The sequence below is a fragment of the Brachycentrus maculatus genome, unplaced genomic scaffold (assembly GCF_059751285.1).
Source record: "Brachycentrus maculatus isolate JH-2025_06_01 unplaced genomic scaffold, ASM5975128v1 h1tg000422l, whole genome shotgun sequence".
Lineage (NCBI taxonomy): Eukaryota > Metazoa > Arthropoda > Insecta > Trichoptera > Brachycentridae > Brachycentrus > Brachycentrus maculatus.
Genome location: NW_028281170.1, coordinates 327,834 through 353,468, shown reverse-complemented (window position 1 = coordinate 353,468; position 25,635 = coordinate 327,834). Strand labels below are relative to the sequence as shown.

Here is a 25,635-nt window from a genome sequence, read left to right as displayed (position 1 = left end):
CCTTGTTCTTGAATCACTAGAACTTCACTAAAGACATCTAATATAATGTAATGTATTTTTTATACATAACACTATATTTTTAAACTTTAAAAACGATCTAAAAAATCAAGTTTTTTTAAATATGACGTTGTTGAAAGGAGTGAGCGATATGTGGTCCGTACTGCTATATAGCTCAGAGACCTGGACCCTAAAGACGAATACGATGAATCGTTTGAAATGTGGCTTCACGGCAGAATTCCCTGGGTGGATAGGGTCACAAATGAAGAAGTAATCATAAGAGTTGGATCACACAGATCTCTTGTCGTATATCAAGGTTCGGAAGATTTCACTACTCATTACGAATGATCTACTAATGATTATCAATGATCTTATAATTTTGAAATTGTTATCATTGCTAATAAATATTTTTAATGCAAGCATGAAAAGAAATAAATAAACGAAAAATAAACGAAATTGAATGGTAAAAGATTTTTAAAAAATTCTTTGAAGTTGATATTTTAAACTTGTTTTGTTGTTATTTAGCCCTTCATTTAAAGGTTTTTTTTTTTAATTTTATTATTAAAGTATATTGTGTACATAATTCACTTCAACAGACGTTTTTTTTTTAAATGACAGGATTTTTTTCCGACCACAAAATAAATGAGCCATCTTCCATATCCAGTATTTTTTTTTGTATTAATTTGAAATCAAACACAGATTTTTCGAGTCTACTAAGTACTAAAAAAAATCCACTTATTATATTACGAAATAAAAATACTGACTGCGCCCTATTACTAGATCAACTTTTCGCCTTCTACAAATACCTATCACCTGCCATGCTATCGAATTAGGCGTTCGGACACTTACCCAATACACCTTCAGTACAAAATATACGTATCAAAAGCAATATTTTATAGTATATTAATTAATTATTAAGCAGTATCACGTTTATGGGAGGCATTGAAAGATTTCGCTGTTATTAAATTCGGTGTTTGTTGGCATTTATAAAATGCCGAGCAGTTTTTTCTTTTCTTTTCAGTATCAACTAAAACGTGCGAATTATGTAATATATTTAGGTAAGTAGGTACAAAATAATTTATAATAGATATTGGCTGAATCGGTTTTTTGCTTAGCTGGTATTTTAGCCTTTACACAGGTCCGAGATTATATAAATGCGTGTTCTATGTTTTTTGTTTAAATCATAGAAAAATATTACAGGGTGCTTTTTTCATAAATTTTAATGTAGAATAAAATAAAATAAAATTTTAATTTTACTTATTAATGTGTCTTGGTGTAAGATTAATAAATTTATGTTAATATTATTATATTATATGTGTCTCAGTTGAGGCGAATCATTAATTGTTTTCATAAGAAATAAGACTATTTTAGACACATTTTTCAGTGGAATAATAAGGCAAACATTTTATTTATTTATTTAAAGTGTGTATATGTTGGACTCCTCAAAGCGAACATAAATTGCTATTGATGGTTAAATTTTTTTAAAATCGTATAATTTAATTGAATTTATTAATTTATTCAAACTTCATGTACAGAAAAGAAATAACAATGCATTAGAGGGCTTATTGCTAAAAAGCAAAATCTTCCAACCAACCAAAAAAAGAAAATCAAAACGTTCTATAGAACGTTCTAAGGTAAACCTGTTATATTTAATATAATATTAATATAATATAATAAAAATATTTATATAGCTGTTTGCAATCAGAAGGTAGATAGTACTTAAACATTTAAAACAATTACAAATTAATGATAATAAGGAAGACAAATGATAAATTGAGTTGTATATGCTATTATATTATTTAAATTGTACTGAATCGACGCATTTCAAATATATTTTAAGTCGATAAATGTCAAAGTAATTCAATCTTTACATATCGACTTAAAGTATAGCTCACCCTGTGAATCTAGATATATGTATATGTATATATATATATATATATATATATATACAATATATATATATATATATATATATATATATATATATATATATATATATATATATATATATATATATATATATATATATATATATATATATATATATATAAAATATGCACAGCTAAAAATGAATAAATCATTTTATAGTTATTAATAATTATACGCGGTGTTAAATTACATATTTATAATCAGTTGCATGGGAGTATCTAGATTCTAGATGCTTGAGTGACGTCATCACTATAATTATAAGTTTACACCCATAAAACAACCATAAGTTTCTAGACTAGTTTATTTGCATATTTTGAACGTTCAATAGCTGTTTTCTGAATATTTTCGCATATTATAATAACACGTTAGGTATTATGTTATAAAGTATACGATAACATATTACTGTTGCTTGATTCATGATTATTATAGGAAATTGTACAAATTAGAGTTAATTTAAATTTTAAATAGTCATCATATGAATCATTATTATACGTTTGGCGTTGAAATTCAACATTTTAACATTTTCATCATTTAATCGATTTTATGATCGATTAATTTTCGTTTTTCACTTTTTTTAAATCCTTATCGTTATATCCTTTATTTATGTGCCATAATTTGAACATCCTGGCAAGGTGGATTATGATTTAAGCAATTGATATTCGTATACAAATTTTGAAAGTAGTTAATTTCATATCTGGAGGTCCCGGGTTCGATTCCCAGGGGGGTCAAATAAATATAAGTGATTTTTTCACTGTAATATTTATTCAATATTACCCGGGACTGGTACCTGAAGCGGAGGGCTGATCACCTTTCCTTCGTGTGTAAACGATCAAGATAACACTGTGTTCATATGAAGCAGTGCCCTATGCACCATTGGGGTGCGGATGAGGGTTTTATTATTATTATTAAATTTCATATTTTTAGTTGATCTCAAACAACTTGAAAATAGACATTTGGTAGATTAAATGACCTTTTCATCTGTTCACCTAAAATCACCCACTTTTCTTGTAGAAGTTAAGTTTTAGAAACTTAATTCTAATTAAAAAATAAATAAATAATTTTGTATTCTGTAGGTACTATTATTTATATACAAATAAAACACTTTGTTTTAACCGCATTTTATTAGTTAACATTATCGAATCGGTTTCGACAAGAACCTTGTCATCATCAGGGTTTATGTACTAAAACATTGAAATACTCATAGTTAATTACCATATGAAAATATTTTTTAAAAATATGATCTTTTTTAAACTCTTAAATGTTGTTTTTAGTGTGCATTGCGTAGCGAATACGCCGACCGGTCGAAACCGGTTGGATAAAGTGTATCAATAAAAAGTGGTTAAAACAAAGTTGTTTTATTTTATAAAGTTTATAAAATGTACCACAAAGTATCTGCGAAAAACATTCAAGAAACTATTATTTCTATCAAGAATTGTCAATACAATAGTTAAATCTTTTATTTATTGTTTCGGCATTAACTTTGCGGTAAGACATGTTACAATGATTAAAGAAAACACTTGTTTTTTACCACTTGAGTTTTATTATAGACTACATGTTTCAGAAGTTAAACTTCCATCATTCAGGTCTGAATAATAACTAGTATAATAACAAGTGTTTTCTTTAATCATAGTTAAATCTTAGTTTTATATTTAAATCATTGTGTTGTTCCACAAAGACAATGCCAAATCAACGATTGGCGTAAATGTAAGTAACACAAGGTTAAAATTATGTAAAAAATATTGAAATTGCTTTTGTGTATTCCTTTTTCAGTGAGTTAATTTCATTCTCTCTGCCTACCCCTGTGGGGAAGCGGCGTTGTAGTTAGTTAAATAATATTTTAGAAATAAAATTTTTCTTGAGATGGAATAAAATGCGCCTTTAAAAAACGCTTTTTTAAAACCATTCTGAACATAATATCGTTTTCATCATAATAGATCATTTTATTCATTCGAACCCTTATCCGCACCCCAGTGGTGCATAGGGCACTGCATCATATAAACGTAGTGTTATCTTGATCGTTAACACACGAAGGAAAGGTGATCAGCCCTCCGCTTCAGGTACCAGTCCAGGATAATATTGAATAAATATTGGAATGAAAACTTATATTTATTAGACTCCCTTCTGGGATTCGAACCCGAGAACTCCAGAACGGTAGCCGAGCACGCTGACCATTACACTACGGAGGCGGACGAACATTAACATTAGTAGATCATTTAGAAATCATTATTTCATATTTTTTTTGAAAAATGTTTGAGAATGCCTGAACCTGCTTTAAATGTAAACCATGCGAGTGTTTTGTGTAAAAACAGGTAGGTATACTTCAGCAACATGTTTAAATAAAAATTCACAAAAACAAAGAAAGTCATGAAGTAGGAAGGTCTCGCCTGTAAATCATGCCTTGCTACAAGAAGAATTAAAATTAAATATTATTTATAGCCGTAATAAAGTGAGAACACCTCCACTTAATGATACAATTTTCACTTTGTATAATTTGCATACTTAAATAATTGGCTGTAAAAATAATAAAAAAGTAACCGTTTTGGCCGATAAAAGCTAATCCAACCAAAAATAATTAAGAATTAATTTTGATTACCAAGCGCGGTTTTCCCCCGTTACCACGTTAATATCCATTCCAACGATCAGATAGGCTCGTCTTATTTTCAGAACGACATTAAAATTTGCATTTTGGTTTCCAAAAGCAGATAATCTATGAAGATCTTAGTTACTTTGTATTTTATAACGGTCGGCTTTAAACATGATGTCAGGAATAAATTTGACGTTTTTATAATACTCACCTCAAAAAAGACAGAGGTGTGAAAAGCAGCTTTTTGCTATTTAGAAATTTGTTGCTTTAGATCAATGAGGCTGTAACTCATAAACAATAAAGAATTACGTAGATAAAACATTTTAATAACAGGGTAAACAATTTATTCTCTTTGATATCTCAACATAGATGAAGAAAAATAAGAAAGACTGGGTATTTACAGGGCTTAGCTGCCAAAGGCTGATTGAAGTCATCTCTTTATACGCGTGTTATATATATCATTCTACTCATGATTGACAACAGCACAACTCAAATTTTGGATGTTGTATATATCCTTCAATTAACAAATTCTTTTATTTGTGAGTTCGCGGCACCATCTACGGTTGAGTCGAGTAAGTATTTTTTATATAGAAGAGATCTGCATGGAAATGTATGTGAAATAATGAGAGACGCTTTAAAAACGTGATTGAATATTTTGACCCATTATTTTATTCACTAATTTTCGCGCAATGGCAGCGCCGTCTATTGAACGCAATATCAATACATATAATGTTATATAAGCGTGTTACATTCACCATTCTACCCATGATTGACAACCACATACTCAAATTTCGTAAGTTATATTTATGCTTCGATTGACGCCCTTTTATTACTTATACCACGTTTGAGAACTGCAATTCCGAGAACTGCAGTTGTTTTCATCAACGGGCGATAATATGTATGGATGTTTGTATTTTCGCCTGTTGAAGAGAATGTCTGTAGTTCTCAAAATTTGTCGTGTTTATGCTAATAAATTAAAAGTAGTCTTTTTCAGGTGTTTTATTTTTAAATTTATGTAATTATTCTATTATATAACGCTTATCCGCACCCAATTGTGCGTAGGGTACTGCATCGTATAGAAGCAGTGTTATCTTGATCGTTAAATACACGAAGGAAAGGTAATCTGCCTTCCACTTCAGTTTCCTACCAGTCCAGAGTCATATTAAATAAAAAATTACTAAAAAATCAAATTTCAATAAACAAGAGTAAAAAAGAGCAGCGTCCATATAAAGCCTGGTTCATAACGTAACGTAAATTAGATTAGATAATTTCAGATTTAAATTCTAAAATCGCCTGTTAAACAGGACAAAGAGGCTATTTTGGTTTATAGTTTACTAACTGTAAGAGAAGGAACAGTTAAAATTAATGATTGTTCATTAGTTTTCAGTGCATCATTAACGAACATTTGGACGGAAATAGTGAAACAATTTATTCGCGTCAGATCCGTGCGCTTGCTTCTATTGTTCTGTTTTTCAGGATAATATAATTTACTAATTAAACTTCTACAGAATACTGAATCTTCTTCTTTCTCCTGACTCCATCTCAACTTACCATCATTGTAGACTTTGGGGTCAGCTCTCCTCATCTTCAGATTGTAGGACCTAAACTAAAGCCTTCGACGAACTTGTTTCTTTGCTTGCCTCCGAAATTCCACAAGCTGGCTCTGACACATTGTCAGCCTCTGGATCACATGGATCACTGGAGAAGAATCATCCTCGCTGCCAGACAGGATAGTGCATCTTAACGTATGTTTTCCATGAATCTTTAGTTTATATGACTCTAAAGTTGTTATCCACCGACGGACATTAGACGTGAAATATATGTATATATATATATATATATATATATATATATATATATATATATATATATATATATATATATATATATATATATATATATATTATATATATATATATATATATATATATATATATATATATATATATATATATATATATATATATATATATATATATATATATATATATACAGGTCTGTAAATACTAAGACTTCCATGTTCGTCTTCATCTATGTTAAGATGTCAATATGAGGAAAAACCAAAATGAATTACAAATTGTAATCATGTCCTGTTTTGTGATTACAACATATTTCTCCTTTGCTTTAAAAATTGCATTTCACTTTTTATGGCTCATAACCTCAATTTTTCACACTTGAAATGTTTATGTGCATTTTTTTAATAAGGGTTTTTGTGGGTTAATTATTGTGGTAATCAAAACAAGAAGTTATTCAAATAAAAATTTCCATTTATTAATATGACTTTGGACAACAAATAATAATAATATATAGTATAACCATAAATTAAAAAGTATAACGATAAAATATGCTTATGTAGCTAGCCGACGACAAATTTATATTAAATTAATATTACTATGTGAAATAATTAATTTATTTTGTAAGAACAATTCAATTGTACATGACATTTGATGCATTAACAGTACTTAGCAAAAACGTTGATTGACCAAATCGATTGCAGTTCTAGATTTATTAATATGTACACAACAGATATGTAGAAATGAAAATGTCTTATATTTAAAATTAAGAAAATATACAGAAAATCATAGGCACATCTTGTTAGAGGAGGAAAAACACTCAAAGATCTTAATGTATTGAAAAAAAGAACTTAAATTTCATGGATGTTATGAGATGAAATCTTCGTTGAAAATTATGGAATATTTATACTGCCTACGAAAAAGATTATATTTTTATATCTTCGTGTATTAAATTGAATCAGTTTATTTATTTAATAAAAATGGCATTGCAAATAATAATTATGCTTATTAATTTTAACTTCAATACTCGTTAAAAGCTCCTTATCCACAATTCAATTACATTTTTTCGATTTTAATATATCTTTTATTTCACCATTACATTTTTTTTTTAATTCCACTTTAAATATAAAAATAATTGTAATTAAACAGAATAATATTTTGAAAACTATTTTATATTTTTGTTAAATAATTTAGATAATATTTATTTTATAGTTCGAACGCCTCGATAGCTGGATTAAACAGGTTTTTTTGGCAAACAAAACGTTTTTTAACAAATCTGGGTAGAAGTTTAATACTCTTGATAGGCAAAGTCCGAAATCTTATAAATATTTTATACACAAATTCCACAAATTGGATTGTTTAACAATTACATTTAACAGATATGAGCGTGGGGGCGATATGTAATAATACATACAAATTTATAATTTATTATTTGGACTAGCAGATGTGAATAGTGAAAGGAAAAAAATTAGAAAATTTTACATACAAAATAAAATACATTATTATTTGAACCGACATGTAATTGTTTTGAAACTTAAATGCCTCGAACGAAAGAATTCAGAATGTATTCGGGTTTAGTTATGTTATGTTTAGATCATAGATTATACACACTGAACTTTAAAATCTTTAGGTTACCTTAATACAACGCCCGATGAACAAATCTATACGTTTGAGTTACATTAGATCTTAATTTTGTATCACATTTCACATTTTTCTATCTTCTAAGCGCGTCTATCTTCGATCCATCGAAAGGTATAAGGCCGCTTCCGTACGACTATATTTACAAAATGACGCTTATTTCTGAACTAAGAATTTATTACGGTAAGGTACATATAACAATTTTCCATACGGGCTCGACTATTCGAATAAGATTTTGTCTGTAAGCCGACGCTTCAACACGGTACCTTCGCATATGTATATCTACAGCTTTGTGAAAGCGCGCCGCGTTACTAAAACCGAAAAGTTGATTAATTTTTATATGTACAGCGTTTCGTCGAGTTTATATACCACAGTCACATATTTGGCTTGCGTTACGCTCGTCAACGCTCGGCGCTCCCGCGGTCAGGGGGGCGGAGCGAGCTGGGGCCTCAAGGGTGCAGGCCGCGGGGGCCGAACAGCGGGTAGGGCGGGAAGTAGGCGGCCAGGTGCGGCGGCAGCGGGAACGGGAGCTGGTGCTGCATCATCTGCGGGGGCTTGCTGTACGGGTGGAAGCGCGGCGCCAGCGGGCTCAGCGGCGGGGTCGGGTACGCCCGAGGCAGGAGGGGGTGCGAGCCCCCGCCGCCCAGGCCGCCGAGGGAGCTCAGCCCTGAGCTCCCGTCTCCGAGGGCGGCGGCATGGCCTCGCAGGTGCTGCAGCAGCTCCTCGGAGCCCGCGAACCGTTTGCCGCAGTAGGCAGAGTCTCCCGCCACCCAGCTGCACACGTAGGGCAGCTGGGAGGCCGCGGCCAAGGCGGCCAGCTGGGCGTGCGCGTAGGCCGCCGCGGGGTGGCCGGGCGGGGGGAACACGGGCGCCTTGGCGTGGTCGCACTGCGCGCAGCCCGCCGGGCATGCGCCGGGCTTGTACCCCGAGAGGAGGTGAGCGCTCAGCGAGCACCCCGTGCAGTAGGGGTCCCTGCACGCTTCGGCCTGTCCGGCCTTCAGTCTGGCGTAGTTGATGTAGGAATTCAAGGCTCCGGCTTTAAGTGCGGCGTGGTGTTGCGCGGCTAGAAGTCCTCCCGGCATCAGCTCGGCGGGTAGCGAGTACCCGGGGGAAGGGAGGGCTCCGATGAAGGCCGAAGACGTCATGGGAAGTCCGTGTCCCGGTTTGAACGTTCCTAATGGCAGATCCTTAACGGTCGGATCGTTGGCGGAGCTCAGAACGCTCGGAGTATAACCGATCTTGGCAGTCGGACTATGGAGGGATCCGTTGGAATTTGAGCTATCTCCGTTTTGTCTCGAGTTGACGGGAGAGTTCTGCGACGGACTAATTCTATCGCCGGATTTCTCGGAAGGTGACTTTCTCTGATGCGGTGGCGAAGTTCTCTGGGACGAAGAGCTATGGTTACTAGAACATCTCGCTTGGGTCGGAGTGTTTGCGGAGCTCCCTTTTGACGAAACGGGCGTTCTCACTCTTTGACTGCTAGGTACAATATCTTCGGGGGACCTAGTTTTATCTCTAGATGTTAAACAAGATTCGTAAGGTTTAAAGCTAGCTTTAACTTGTATTTCACTATTAGAATTATTACTGATGGACGAAGAAGGAGAAGTTTTGTCCCTCGAGCTATCGGCGGAGTGTTTATGGCTAGATTTGTGACTCGCTTTCTCAGCGGCCGAGATGAGTTTGGGGTTCGGGGAGTCAGCTCCGATGGCGCTGCAGGTTTGCGCAAGCAGCGCTAGAGGACTCTTCTTTGCATCCAACTGAAAAGAAAGAAAAAACTCAATTAGACAATTAAATAATAAAATGCAAAACATAAATTTCATAATCAAAAATTAATAATATTTGATATGGATATTAAAATGAGTCGCTTCAGGGACGAATAAGTAATAAGAAATGAGTTTTTGAAATATGGTACATATGACAGTATTCGAGAAACAAATTACGCTGATATCCTACAAGGACACGTGGCTCGAGGCACTTGTCAACTGTTGAGTTTATAGAAAATTACATTACTGCATGGTATGTATATTTTATGGTTCTGACAGCACGGAAAATGTAATCTCGAAAATGTGATTTAATCTATGAATAAAAAAATCATCCATTTTCATTATGAAAAAAAAACACATCCGTAGAATACATGAATTTGAGTTAGTAAACAAAATATCTTTAAAGCCACACAAGATCTAGGCTTAAGCAACAAAATAGTTGGAGTAATATTGTGTATTTTTTAAAGCAAGTTCTCAAATCAACAAATCTTGTTATATTTCATACTTGAAATGAAATAAGAATTGAATTGAAATATGAATGACGTATTTTGGTGAGTTCAGCATCATTATTAAACTCCTTATGTGAAGCTCAGTTTAAATATTGGAGTTATGCCTTGTTTTTTTTTAATTATTTCTAGAAATAGCTTACACCCGGCTTTAACCCGTTTTCATTCTTTCACATACAGTGTTTGATAATAACGCTGAATTAATCGAAACACGTGCTACAATAGGTTGGTAAAAGAAGTGGTATTTAAAACATTTTGAGTGTATCCAAATACTTGTTCACAAAATCTGGATTATCTCCAATTACAGGAGTTATTTTCATATTATTTTTTGACATCTCATCAAAGATGAAGAAGAATATGGAAGTCTGGGCATTTACGGGGCATTTGATATAAGAGTTTCTGCTTAGTAAAAAGCTTCTTTACATCTCACCAATAGATGTCTCTAGTGAAGTTCTAGTGATTCAAGAACAAGGTTTCTAAATTGGTTCATATATAAAGAACTTCCAAGAATTTGAGTAGTGTGGTTGTCAATAATGGGTAGAATTGGTGAATGTTACATGCTGGTTTAAGTGATCACTTGTGTAAAGTGATCACTTAAACCAGCCGATGACGGTCGTCAACCCCGTAAATGCCCAGACTTCCATATTCTTCTTCATCTTTGATGAGATGTCAAAAAATAATATGAAGTGGTATTTACCAAATAAAATATAAATTAATAGGTATTACCACAAAGTGACTAACGAATCAATTAATGTAAAGATATACTAAGTATTGCAAGACCCAATTAACGTCATTGAATTAAAAGAGTTTTTAGAATCGCATATTGATTTTGGATTTAATTGTTAAATTTTAATTTGATTTAATTTAATTATATAACGTGGGAAGAAACATTCCGTCCTCACATTCACCACATGGAATATCTTATAGTCATTCTCTCGCTATCCATTCGCTCCTCATGTCCATACCACCTTAAATAACTCTTCTTAATATTATCAATTATTTTGACTTAAATACCACTATTTCTTAAAATACGAGTATATTGTGACACGTGTTTCGATGCATTCCGAATCATTGTCCTTGGGACGATGAAGGTTGAAGAGGGGGTAAGAGCTGTTCCTTATTTTTATTTAATTATTAATCTTATTTTTTTTTTTTTTTTACTTCTCATCGGTGGTGAAATAGACAATAGGGGGGGAGACTTCAGTCGTTGTCATATTTTTAATTATGGGTGTATTATTATTTATATTAATTTCTATTGTTGCAGTTTATGACTTTCCGTTTGAATTATTTTTGGGATTTCTACGTTCCTGTTGTCACTACCGAATCAATTAATGACACTTTTCAATTATCTCTAGTTCATCTTAACATTAATCTCTGATATCTTTGTTTACTTTAATGTACAATATTTCATTTTAAAATAAACAAATACGCCGTTGGTAGTTTTCCATCCCTGGCTCATATGTCTTGAAATATTAACCCCCTACCGCCGCATCGCTAAAAGTCTGTGCCTGACGGGATCCAATCACGCGCGGAAGACATTTTCATTATCCACACGTCTACTAGGGGTTGGCAGATGGATGGGTACATCTGAGATGGGGTAGACGGGGATCGTCAACATTTGGAAAATGATAACCCAACGTCTGACACACTTCGAAAACAGAAATTTAAAACCAGATACGCAATTATGAATTCAGTTTAGAAAGAAGGGTATATATTAATAAAATAATGATATATTTTTATTATTATTATATATACAACATTTTTAATGTGTCTAAATTCTGGATTATCTCCAATTATAGGAGTTATGTTGAAATGTCAAAAAAAATATGTATATGATATTTTATAACTTATATTATTTATTTAAGTAAACAATGAATGATAAGGAGAGTGTTATATTTTATTTCATTTATTTATTTGACATAAACATTGTGAAATGATATATTGATTTTTTTTTTCATTTCTCACTACTAGTTTCGAAAACTGCAGATGTTTTGATCGAAAGGTGATAATAAAAAAACCTAATTAGTGGTCTAATACAAATCTTAAATTTAGAATATGATGTTATTTCATTTTATAAATAAAATGTAACTTTGTTTTACTATTTTAAAACAAAAAGTTTCATTTTAATTATAAAATAAAAAAAATCACAAAGTTAGTTCTAAAAATTTAAATTATATTTTATTTCATTATTTAATGTTTCTATGTTATCTATGGGTTTAAATATAAACTAAAAACATATTTTATTTCCTGTTAAAACGGTTTCTTGATAAGAAAATTACCAAAAAAACAACCTCAGATGAATGCACGGCAAAACGATGTATGATACATGTTCAAATGCTGATTTATATCCTTATGGAAAGATTTCAAGGCTGAGATAAGCATTATCGATAAAATCAAGAAAGGCGTGTTGAGATGGCTTGGCCATGTGAATCGAATGAGTAAAGAAAGAACTGTAAAACAAATTCATGAAGCGAATGTGGTTGGTAATAGAGGCAGAGGAAAACCGAAGAAAATTAGTAATACTTGAAAGTGGTCAGGTCAGGAGTCGGAATAATCGGCAGGTATGTATGAGGAGATGCGTGAATGGGGAAGGGATGAATATCGTTTGATATAAAGACAGGTGTGGCGTTCTATTCTCTTAGGCTTCCCCTGCGGAAAAAGCGACGTGATGTCGACGATGACGCTTAAAAAATGAACTGTAAATACTACCAAACACATACATTAAATACGGAAATGAAATTCGATATAATTTATTTAAAATTTAATTTAATTTCATCAAACATTAATTTCAGTTAAAGATTTATCACAGTTCAATTATGTGCTGTTCTACTATGCAGATACAGCAATATAATATTATATAAAAGTAGGTATATGATACACTTTTGACGAGTACCGTTACTACTGCGCAACAGATGGCGGTAGTGTATATATTATCCACGTAATGTTGTGAATACGATTACGCACATAATATTATTGAGAAACCTTTCCGTCTGACATTGATCAATACGTAAAATAGGGGCTTAAAAATATCATCAACGGGTGATATGGTCTGAGCAAAAATGTTAATTGAATGACAAATAATAAAATCATTGGAATATACATATATAAATTTGGACATCTCCTCATACATACGGCGGGTATGTATGAGGGGATGCATGAACGTGGAAGAGACGAAGAATGTTTGCAAGGACAGAGTAGTGTGGCGCTCTATTCTCTCTGCCTACCCCTGCGGGGAAGCGGCGTGATGGTTAGTTAGTTAGACATCTAAAAATAGGTGAAGAAGAATATACCTGGGTATATACAAAGCTTGTCATAGGCTGGTTAAGTAATAACTTTATACAAGTGTAACATTTACCATTCTACACATGATTGAGAACCACACTACTATTTTTTTAGAACTTATACATATATCGTACATCTCACAACGCTTTATGTTTAAGTACACGGGAACCATCTTTGTTTGAATTGAGAAAGCTTTTATGCAACAGAGACTCTTTTAATTAGATGTATGCAAGATTCTACATACCGGGAGATGCCTGATAATGAAAAAATTAAATTAATATAATGTTAAAATAATAAGTTGAGAAAACCGATTTGGGAACAAGGATTTGAACACACCCCAAAAATGTTATGAAACAATATTTTTATATTAGGCAGTGCTCTATGCACCATTGGGTTGCGGATAAGGGTCAGAATGAATGAATACTTGACTGATGCTTTTAAATTTATAATATTTTTTGGTGTTCGATTAACGAAAGATATGTTGGACATTGATATTTTGAAATATATGTACGTATAAATAATTGAAATATACTTTTTTTTAAATTATTTTTTATTTATTTATTTAAACCATAGACACTCTTTGATTATATTAATGTGAGCAATAGATTCCATTAGAGATATTAAAATTTATTTTTATTTTCATTGAACTTTATAAAATATAATACATATTTTCCTGTTTTCGTACCGCTGCTTTTTAAAACACGACACGGAGATTTTACCTCAAAAATATTCCTCCCATACATATGTCACCGTAAACTCGTTTGACATTTCGCTCGAGCCGTTAGTGTATTATGATGTAATCTCTCTGGGAGACGGGATGAAAAATAAGTCAGACAGTTGGAAAATTTGAACACAATGTGACGTGGATGGGTGTGACAGATCCTGGGGGCGGCAGGGAGGATAAATGATGTCCGTGAAGCCTCCTTATCTCACGCTATGGGGTACATCACGTCACAATGCTACCGGCTAAGTTCTTTAGAGGATTTACATGTTAAAGAGGTAGTTAAAACTAAAGTATCGTACGAAACTACGGATACTACTAAAAATACGGAATTACTCGCCATAAATTGCTGAAGTTACCATCATCAAACTACTACTAATACTACCATCATGCCGTTTCCCCGCAGGGGTAGGCAGAAAGGATGGAACGCCACGCTCTTTTGTCCTGATATACACTCTTCGCCTCCTTCACATCCAAACATCTAGTCATACATGCCCTCAGACTTTTGACACCACCAGATTTTAGGTTCTGATTGATCTGATCGTGCCAAGAGTTTTTCGGTCGTTCTCGTTCTGTTTTCCCGCTCACATTCGCCACATATGTTTTCTTAGTCATTCACTCGTTATCCATTCGCTCCACATGTCCATACCACCGTAAAAAACTCTTCCTAATATTTTCAATTATTCACCTTGATCAACCTTACATTCCTTTCTAATATCCTTGTTTTTAATTCTGCCATACATACCACCATCAAAAATATACACAAAATTATTTTACTAAGTTAATTTATTGCTGAATATGTTATTTTGCCCCCGCAGTATAGTGATAGTGCTTTTGGTTACCATGCTGGTGCTCTCGATGTCGATTCTCAGAAGGGTTAAAATAAACGTAGAGAGCATTTACGGGATTATGTCCTGTCATAGGATGGTTAAGTGATCACTTTACTGACGTGAATTCTACCCATGATTGACAAAAACACTTTTTAGAACTCATACATATTTCACTAATTTTTTTGGAACTCATGCATATTTAATCAATTTCATGACGATTCACCATCTATGGTTGGAGTGAGAAAGCTTTTAATTAGCAGAAAATAAAAGGATCTCTGCATAAAACTTTCTCGATAAAGTGAAGGAACCCAGATTTGTGAACATGTATTTGGACAAACTCACTATAAATACAGAGTGTTTTCTTAGTCATGCTTTCACGTAATTAATTATCAAGATGGGGTGCAGTGCTTTATGCACCAGTGGGGAGTCCAAAGGTTGTTATTAAAAAAAAGAGTATATGCATATGTATCTTTTTGTCAAGCAGATCAAAAATTTTTTTTTTTCTAGGTTTTATGATTAAAAATTGAAATTAAAAAACTTCAACTAAAAATATTTCTATAGTCGACAAATTTACGTAACTGTATTGAAATATTTTTATTTTGTATTTCAATATACTATTGTACCAATATTTCACTGTACGACGTTTCTATGAAATTTGGTACTATACATGTTCGGTAATGTCCATATCGTCGTTGCTCTTGTAGTAACTCCGTAACTCCGTAAAGTAGTAACGTGTCGTTGTGACGTAGTAATGTCGTAGTACCTGACATTTTTGCAAAATTTCAATTGAGACAAGCTTAGCAAGCATCGCCGGCATAAACCTGTAACTTGCCATTTAACATACCGAGAAATAAAAAAAAATCGTATATCATGAAATACTTATGAAATCAAATTATCTTTTTCCTCTCAGTTCCTTTAGAGTTCCTTCTGCCCGTCCTTTTTCTTTTTTCGTTCCCATGCACCAGTATTGTCCTTTATCCTGAACTTTATAACTTACATTATCTTAATCTCATAAAAAAAATCATTAAAAAGAACTTTGAACACAGGACGATCAAATTAACACAGCGTAGATGAATGATTAGTGAATAAAAATGTATTGCTATAGATTTGTACATTTATATTATAAGTTTAATAAAATAAATATGTATACTTCTACAACATAACGACAGTCTATCAAATGTTCGAGCATTAGTGCACACATATAATCACAATACGAGTAATGAATGAAAATATGTAAATATTATCCTAAAACTTTATTTCTGTATTCATGTACCTGTATTATTAACAAAGACTGTCGTATCTCCAAGTGCTTTTTAATGCAATAACGATTTTAGATTTACGATTTTAATTCCATTATCACGGAAATGACGCACAAGCCCTAAAAAATTTATAGAAAAAAACGAAATACACACATTTATTTTGACCCCCCCGGGAACCGAATTTGGGACCACCAGCACGGTAGTAAAACGCGCTTATCACCGCACTATACCATGTACAGATATTTGAAATTAGTGGGATTTAGTTTATGTATAAGGATTTATTGTACATTAAGTTTAAAGGTCTTTAAAATGATAGTGGATGTGTATAATTCAAAATAAATTAATAAAGTTGATACCTAAAAATAAAATAAAAGATACAACAATACAATAGACACAATGGATTCAATATCTTAAATCAATCAAGATTTGTCACATAGCTCATTAATTAGTCTTATTCGTCTAGTCATATTTTATAAATAAGACACCAGTAAATCCTATAGCTATTTATGTTGTATTGCCTCATCAATTTTTGTTAACTGAATACCATCTTTTGTACATTCTGTTTCCAATTTAAATATTTCTTTTTCAAAAAATTGGACACACCCACACTAAACGAAGACATCCTGTGATAACGTCTCATCATTACAATGATACTTGTACATTTGCAATGATAAACATGTTGAAACGATACCATTATAACATTTTTAAGTGTTAAGTCAAGTTAGGTGAGCCATTTCACAATGTCGTCAACTTAAGTAAATACAGACGTCAAAACCACGAAATTCTACGTAATCCGTAATCATTTGTAAAATTGTATACCTTATGCTCGCATATTTTTACAGTGAGAATAATCCATCGCAAAAAATTTTCTCACGAGCTTTAAATAAATTGTGAATTGAATATAATATTATTGACACCGTTTCTTTAAAATTTCATTTTAATCTATTTGATATGATAGAAATGGAGGTGTACGAAAAATAAGAAAAGAAAAAATGAATGCGTCCGATATGAAGAAGTAAAATGAGTCAGTCTTGCATTGACTTTTACTAATTAATTATTTTTTTGTTTTCATATTAATGAACAGAGGGGCTTATGTAGATTAATTTCACTCAGTATGAATGGGTTTAATTACATTTAAAGAAGAATAACAATTAATATTTGAAATACCTACGATCGAATTCTTAGTCTGTATTTTTTAAAACATTTTATAGCATTTTTACATTGAACTTTTGCGTTTTGTTTCTTACTGACAATTTTTCCATTATTCTTTATATTATATTACTTCAATTATTTGTTACTATAGCTTATGCTTAAAACAAATAATTTTCATACATAACAAACTAACTATCTACCACGCCACTTTTACATATGAAATTTGAGGCTGTTATCAAAATATTAATATGTTTTAACAAATATAGGCAATGAAGTAACAAAATGATTATCTTCTGTTATATCTAGAACATATGCCTTTACTTCACTAGCACTTCCTAACTAACACCACGATACCATAGGAGTATGCAGAGAGAATATAACGATACTAAACAATATTAGCCTCCACATTCATGCATCTTCTCAAATATTTAAATTTTACATGCAAATATTTCGGCTCAACACAGGTTATACTTAGCGAGCCAAAATACACATATCGCTCACTCCTTTCAACAACGTCATAAATCAAAAATCGTCAATTTTCAGTTGTGCATGTTTTTGGAATGCCCAAAATATGTACTATGTCCCAGAAAAAGTGGCATATTTTAAACTTAATATCTACCCGCTACCGGACAGAAAGTGTTGTTTTTGCATTTTGAAGAAAAGGTATTGTTTAATTATTTTTATAAAATATACTAAATGTTTTTCAAATGGAGAAAAAACCTTCAGACTTTACCTATCAAGATTTGTTGCACAGTAAAAAGTTCAATAAGTGGCTTGATATTTATTTTTAATAATGTTATTATATTCTTAAACTTTAAAAACGATCTCCTGAAAAATCATGTTTTTTGGTATATGACGTTGTTGAAAGGAGTGGGCGATATGTAATATGTAATTTACTTTGTGCATTAATAAATAAATATTTATAGTTAGTATTAAAATGTGCCTTAAAAGCAAATGAATTGTATGTAATATGAACGCAGAATATAAAGAAGGTGCTTCCATAAAAAAAATCTAATTTCTTTGCCAAACGGTTTGCATTTATATGGACTATTCGGTCATCCGTTTTCAATCTGAATATTTAGTGAAAATTATATGAAAATCAACTGCTGTAGATTCTAGTCCAGTTAGACACACATATAAGATACGCAACTCTTTGAGGGGTAAATCTTGAATATTTTATCCAATACATCTTCCAAGACAAAAAATATTTTAAATAACATCTGTCAAACTTGTGTGATGTTTTATAAATACTCTGATACTGTATTCGACATACGGTATGACCTAAACTGAAAAAAATTAAAAAATTTGATATCCCAAGAAGGTATGATTTTCTATATAAATTTAAATAATATACACAGGTCTTCATTATTTGAGATATTATAAATAGTTAAAATTTTTAATTGTTCTCATCGAATAAATATTTATTTTACATTTTATATGCTATTCGCTCCGTTGTATTAATATATGTATACACTGTGAAGGAAATCAAACAGACAAGTATAATCAGCGCGGGTAAAGATAATTTATTTTAATAAGAAGTTTGGTAATAAGTATCTTCTAGTAAAAAAAATATCCGTTTTATTGTATTCTGAAAACTAAGTCTGCAGCCAGTGGTACCATATTAGATTGACGTGGCGTTACGTTGATCGTTGATTACATAAAGGCAAGGAAATAACCGTGGCACCAAGATTTTTAAATACAGCAAGTGAAAGTTATCTTGTCCGATGAGTAGTCCGGTACATAAATAAATTTCTGGGAGAAATAAATTATTAATTTTTTATATAATTTTCTTACTTACGTTTTAATATTGATTTTAATTTTACGGTCTTTCTCATTTTTAAATGATTTTTTTTCAACCATTTGTCTCGTTTAAAATACACATTACAATCAGCTTTATACTATATTTAGTGTATATTGTTTAGTCACGTACTATGCTTATTGAAGATATTAATTTTATGTTTTAAATATAAATAAATGAATGTTTGTACATTGAAAAACTACAAGTCGAGAATGTAAGTAAGTCGTATGAAAGGGAAGTGAATGAAAGATTGAATGTAAGGATTATGGATATGAATGTAGACGATACCTGGGAGCACATCAAATCGTGTATGTATGAGTCAGCAAAGAGTGTATGTGGAGTTGCGATCCAAGGTAGAAAAAAAGGAGATGCATGGTGGGATGAGGGCATGAAAGGACTTGTCTCTGAGAAGAAGAATGCTTGGCTAAATATGTTAGCAGTTAACGATGTTAAGAGTGAACTTTTTAAAATAATGAAAGATCGGTATAAAGAATGTAAGAGAAAAGTGAAAATGGGAGTAAAAGAACGGAAAGATCGTCTAAAGAGAGAAGAAGGTATGAAAATGTCAACCCACTTTCAAGAAAACATTAAGCTTTTCTGGAAAGAGGTAAAGAACGCAAAAAATGAGACTGAAAATGGAGGTATGAAAGTTATCAAATCAAATGATGGAAAAATATTGACGAATGAAAGTGAAGTGAAAGAAAGATGGAAAGAATACTTTATGGAAATTTATGAAAGTAACGGCAATGTCTCCACCGAGACACCCATAGAGGCAAGGGTGAGTGACGGTATGGTATGTGAGATAAGTATGTCAGAAATAACGAATGCCTTAAAATTAATGCGGAACGGTAAGGCTGTTGGGTATGATAATATTGCTATAGAGTTTGTAAAATGTGGTGGACTGACCACCCTCACATGGATTCACAGACTATTTAACCTGTGTCTTGAGGAAGGATACACACCTCTGGATTGGAGAAGGGCAGTAATCATGCCTCTATTCAAGGGAAAGGGATCTCGCGCAGAGTGTGGGAATTATAGGGCGATAAGCCTGCTAAGCTCTGTCGGTAAACTCTATAGTAAGATTATAATTGAAAAAGTTAGAATGGTGACGAAAGAACGGATTTGGGATGTGCAAGGTGCTTTTATGAGTGGAAGAGGTTGCACAGATCAAATTTTTGCACTACGAATGCTGACGGAAAAGTTTTTGGCTAAAAATCAGAAACTCTTCTGTGCTTTCGTGGATTTGCAGAAAGCGTATGATAAGGTTGATAGGATAAAATTATGGAGCGTGCTGGAAAAATATGGAGTAGACAATAAACTTATACAAGCAGTTGCTTCCCTCTACGAGGGCAGCACAGCTAGTATAAGAGTGAATGGGGACATTACATCATGGTTTGCAATATCCAAAGGCGTAAAGCAGGGATGTGTAATGTCACCATGGTTGTTTAATCTCTATATGGACCATTGTATGAAAGAGATTGAAAGTATGGGAGTCGGAGCGAAAATGATGAATATAACTGTTAGTTGCTTGCTGTATGCGGATGACGCCGTACTGCTAGCGAGCAGCGCGGAGGACTTGCAACTAATAGTGTCAAGAATGTACGATGTATGTATGGAAAATGATCTGGCAATGAATGAAGGTAAGTCAAAGGTCATGGTGTTTGAAAGAGAGAAAGATTTGACAGAATGCAAGATTATCGTGCACAATGAATCCCTAGAACAGGTGCAAGAATTTTTATATCTAGGAAGCATGTTCACAAGGGATGGAAAAGTGGATAAGGATATTGAGAGAAGAGTGAATGCAGGGAATAGAATAAATGGTGCTTTTAACAGAGTGATTGGGAATAAGAATATGTCCATGGAAGCCAAGCTAGCGGTTCACAACGGCGTGCTAGTACCGACACTAATGTATGGAAGCGAAACATGGAACTGGCAAAGGAAGGATGAAAGCAGAGTGAATGCTGTTGAAATGCGCTCCCTCAGACGAATGTGTGGAAAATCATTGTATGACAGAATTAAAAACGACGATATAAGAAAGGAATGTAAGGCTGAACGAGGAATAATTGAAAAAATTAGAAAGAGCTCTTTGCGGTGGTATGGACATGTGGAGCGAATGGATAGCGAGAGAATGACTAAGAAAATATATGTGGCGAATGTGAGAGGGAAAACAGAACGTGGACGACCGAAAAAGACTTGGCACGATCAGATTAATCAGAACCTAAAATCTGGCGGTGTCAAAAGTCTGCGTAATCGGAGGGCATGTATGACTAGATGTATGGATGTGAAGGAGGCTAGGAGTGTATGTCAGGACAGAAGAGTGTGGCGTTCCATCCTCTCTGCCTACCCCTGCGGGGAAACGGCGTGATGGTAGTAGTAGTAGTAGTAGTAGTACATTGAAATGATGAGAAGTGAATGTAGACAAAATGTAACAAAAAATAAAGAAGCTCAGGTGAAATAATGTTACTATTGCGATTTTAAGGAAATGAAGGTAGAATAGTATAGTAGGTACATAGTCTAGCAGCAGCAATGGGATTGCATACACGTACTCGCACAAATTTGTATGCGTTAGACAATGTACGAGTCCCCTAAGGAATCGATATGTGATGTCACAAATCGATAAATCAGAATTTACTCTAATATTTGTTAATTTGTTAGTTTTCATGGTCGTGATCCATTAATATCTTCCAAACACAACACGTTAGTACATATATAATGGGCAAGTTTGTTAATGCTACCTATACACGGTACAATTCTAATGATAGATGTGATGGCATGCCGATAGAGCAGAAATTGAATCATGGCATGTTACCATCGCACCAGTACCATAAATCAATCTAAATTGTGACACATAATATCGGTCATTAAATATTTTTTACCCTACTCTCTCATAAACTACGAAACGTTTAGCAGGATGTACTCATATACGGGGTGGCGCAAAATTAATCACCATAACGAAAGATGCTATATTTCTTGCAAATGGCGCCGTAGGTATATCATATTTGACATTTGTGAACTAGACAGCTGCAGTATATAAACAAATTGATAAAACGGTCATAAATGTGTATCAATACTGGCAGCAGCCACTTGATGGATTTCATCTTTTCCACTTAAAATAAAAAAAAATGTAATGGCTCAAATTAATATTTCCATCACTCAAAAAAAATTATTTCGTAAAAAAAAATATTTTAAAGAAAATCAGATGTTTACTTTTTAAATTGTTTATAAATTTTCTTTTCACCTTTTTTACGAATTTACCCGAACGGGTTAACAGTTTAATATCGTAAGTATCTATATCTCTTAAATTAAATGTTAAATGTTAGATAATAAGTCATTAAAGTTGTACTATTATTCTCAAAATACATATTAAAAATAATGATATAAAATTCGTTTAATAATACTAAACTAAAAATACTCCTGGTGCTTTGTAAAACAAAGAAACGACAAGACTTTGTTTTAAAAAGCAACAATAACAAGAAATTTATAAAGTCCTTCTCAAACTGACGTAACGTCATATTGGTTTTTCTCTGTCGCACGCTGTTGTATTGGAGTAACACTTTTTAAATAAAAAAAAAATGAAAAATTTAAGGAAGGAGTAAATTATAGCTTCGCGAAAAGCAAGAAAGTATAAATCGGGGTAAAATGTTAAAACAAATATCGTGTAGTGCTGAAAATGTTAATGACGGAACACGGCTCGACACAAAACCTTACGTGGCGCCACTGCCGCTTACTTACAAAACTATTACATCGGTTATTTTTCGCGTGTCAAGCTTTTATGGCTCAATTCCAGTGGCGGACACGTTCGTGGAAAATGTCAGACAGGATGTAATAAATTGGGAGATTACAGACCACTAACTTCAAATATTGCATGTTGCCTGTTGGATTCGCGGTGTGAAAGAACATTTTTTTGCAAGAACTTTCGGTGACTCTACAGATTTTTTTACGGAATTTTTATGTTGGAGAAAATTCAGAACTGGTACCAATGTAATAAAGTCCGATCAATCGAAATACTTGACGGTAAGCCAGGAGGAAAGGCGATGAATTTTCAACAAATTTATTTTATAATTTAGGAATTCATATAATACAATATAACGTGAATTAATTTCTCTATAGGAGAATCAGTCAAATTTTGTTATTAATTTTTTACCAATCTACGTTTAAAATAAATAGTAAAATCTGCAACATTTCAAATGAAAATTGTCAATAAAAGTATAATTGTTTTCGATGGAAAATAAGCATTATTGAATCCAAAAATTGTTACATTAATAATAACATTAATGTTAAAATACAATTTATTGAAAAAATAAATATTATAGGAATAAAGTATTCTTCAAAAATTAAGAAAGTAAAATAGAATTACTATTTTTTCCGAAATATTTAATTTTGATAAAATTTTCAAACTATGCATTAGGAAAAAAACAATTAAAATATAAAATGTACAAGACCTGGATAAGAAATTCAAAGTACAAGGTAAGGTGGTTAAAATTGGGGAAAATTTCATTTACAAAATAATTGTCCAACGGCTACTTTATTACTAAATGTTGTGGTTTTTCTGATCGAATTTTATTATTTTTATATTTGACGTATCATTATAATGTTATGTTTCAACTCACCATCTAACCCTTATTTGGACTCAATGGTGTATAGGGCACTGCATTGTGAAATACAGTTATCTCGATCTTTCAATACATGAAGGAAAGGTGATTAGCCCCGAAGTCCGAGCAATATCAAATAAATATTAGAGTAATAAATTATTATATTTATTTTGACCTCCCTGGGAATTGAACCCGAGATCTCCAGAGAGGTAGTCAAAAGTGCTGACCAGGAGGCAGACTTTGTCTAGACAAGCTTTAATATATTACTTACATTTAAAACTTTTACTGTCAAGTTATAAAAACTGCCGACGGGAAAAAATACTGTTTTGTCTAAAAATTTAATTCTGTTGAATTCTTTATTTATGTTTATGTTACGAAAGGATAAATAAGTATAAGAGTGGATAAGCGTTTATAAAATCTAAATTTTATGTTTATATTGTTATATTTAATGGAACTTGATAAAAGTTGGATTTTTATGTAATTGTATAATATTTATCAATACAGGTAGAATTCTTTGTTTAATTGTATAATATTTATTAATACGGGTTGAATCTTGTGTAATTGTATAATATTAATTAATGCATATTGAATTTTGTGTTATTGTATAATATGTATTAATACAGGTTGAATTTTAGTTTGATTGTATCATATTTCAATACACGTTGAATTTTAGTTTTTGTATAATATTTATTAATACAAGTTGAATGTTGTGTAATTGTATAATATTTATCAATACAGGTTGAATTTTAGTTTGATTGTTTCATATTTATTAATACAGGTTGAATTTCATGTAATTGTTTAATATTTATCAATACAGGTTGAATTTTAGTTTTTGTATAATATCTATTAATACAAGTTGAATGTTGTGTAATTGTATAGTATTTATTAATACAGGTTGAATTTTAGTTTGATTGTTTAATATTTATTAATAAAGGTTGAATTTTATGTTATTATATATATAATATTTATCAATACAGGTTGAATTTTAGTGTAATCGTATAATCTTTGAGATCCTTACCGTAGTTGGAAGCGGAGTCAGGTATTCCGGCCTTAGGTATTGGTTGCTAGATGTCAACATGGTATTCATTATAAAAAATCCTTTGGTAGCACGATTAAATCAAAATAATAAAGCACATGGACCGAATTATGAGGTCACGAAAATCACACGATTTTATGGGAAAACCTTTTCATCTCGACTTGCACAACACACTGAAATAATTAACATTATTTATTTTGACGGTAACAAAGACACCTTGATTCACAGTTTAAACACTTTCGCTTGTGTACACATTGAATTGAAGCTCAGCGACACACATTCGAGTCCATAAATCAACAGTAATCAGTTCATTAAAAAACACACATAAAATAATGTTTTCACGTAATTGTTTCGGCAGAACGAACGGCGTGAACGCGACCAACGAATACAGAGGTTCTACGGCGACTGACTGCAGACTTCAAAGCAGACCGCTCGCTGTGACGTCACGAGTTGTTATCCCCACTCTGGAATCTCGTCCAGACGCAACCTTAAATTTACGATAGTAAAAGAAGCCCGTGTAAAAAAACCATTTCAGGACTATATAAAAGAAAAGTGCATAGATAGTGATATATTTTGCCCTTTTTATGTTAGAGTGTGATCGCACGGTTTATCGGACGAGTTTTCGACAGGGGCTTTTCACACTTATCCCCACCACATCGTGTTTTTGCATTTCAGACTTCGTAAGACTGTCGTGTCTGATCCCCGCCACCTTTTGACACCCCGTTTGTCGGTCGGACCGCACAGGTATGTGTGTG

At 32.5% G+C, this 25,635-nt stretch overlaps 1 protein-coding gene across 1 annotated transcript; it reads right to left on the bottom strand.

The window, feature by feature from the left end:
• Nucleotides 1-7,727: 7,727 nt before the first annotated feature.
• elB (zinc finger protein elbow B) lies at nucleotides 7,728-25,287 on the bottom strand. Its single transcript, XM_088271227.1, has 2 exons — nucleotides 24,863-25,287; nucleotides 7,728-9,698 (listed from the first exon to the last, which is right to left on the bottom strand). The coding sequence occupies exons 1-2, from the start codon at nucleotides 24,929-24,931 to the stop codon at nucleotides 8,391-8,393; spliced, it is 1,377 nt and encodes a 458-aa protein (XP_088127353.1). The 5' UTR covers nucleotides 24,932-25,287; the 3' UTR covers nucleotides 7,728-8,390.
• Between the last annotated feature and the right edge of the window lie 348 nt (nucleotides 25,288-25,635).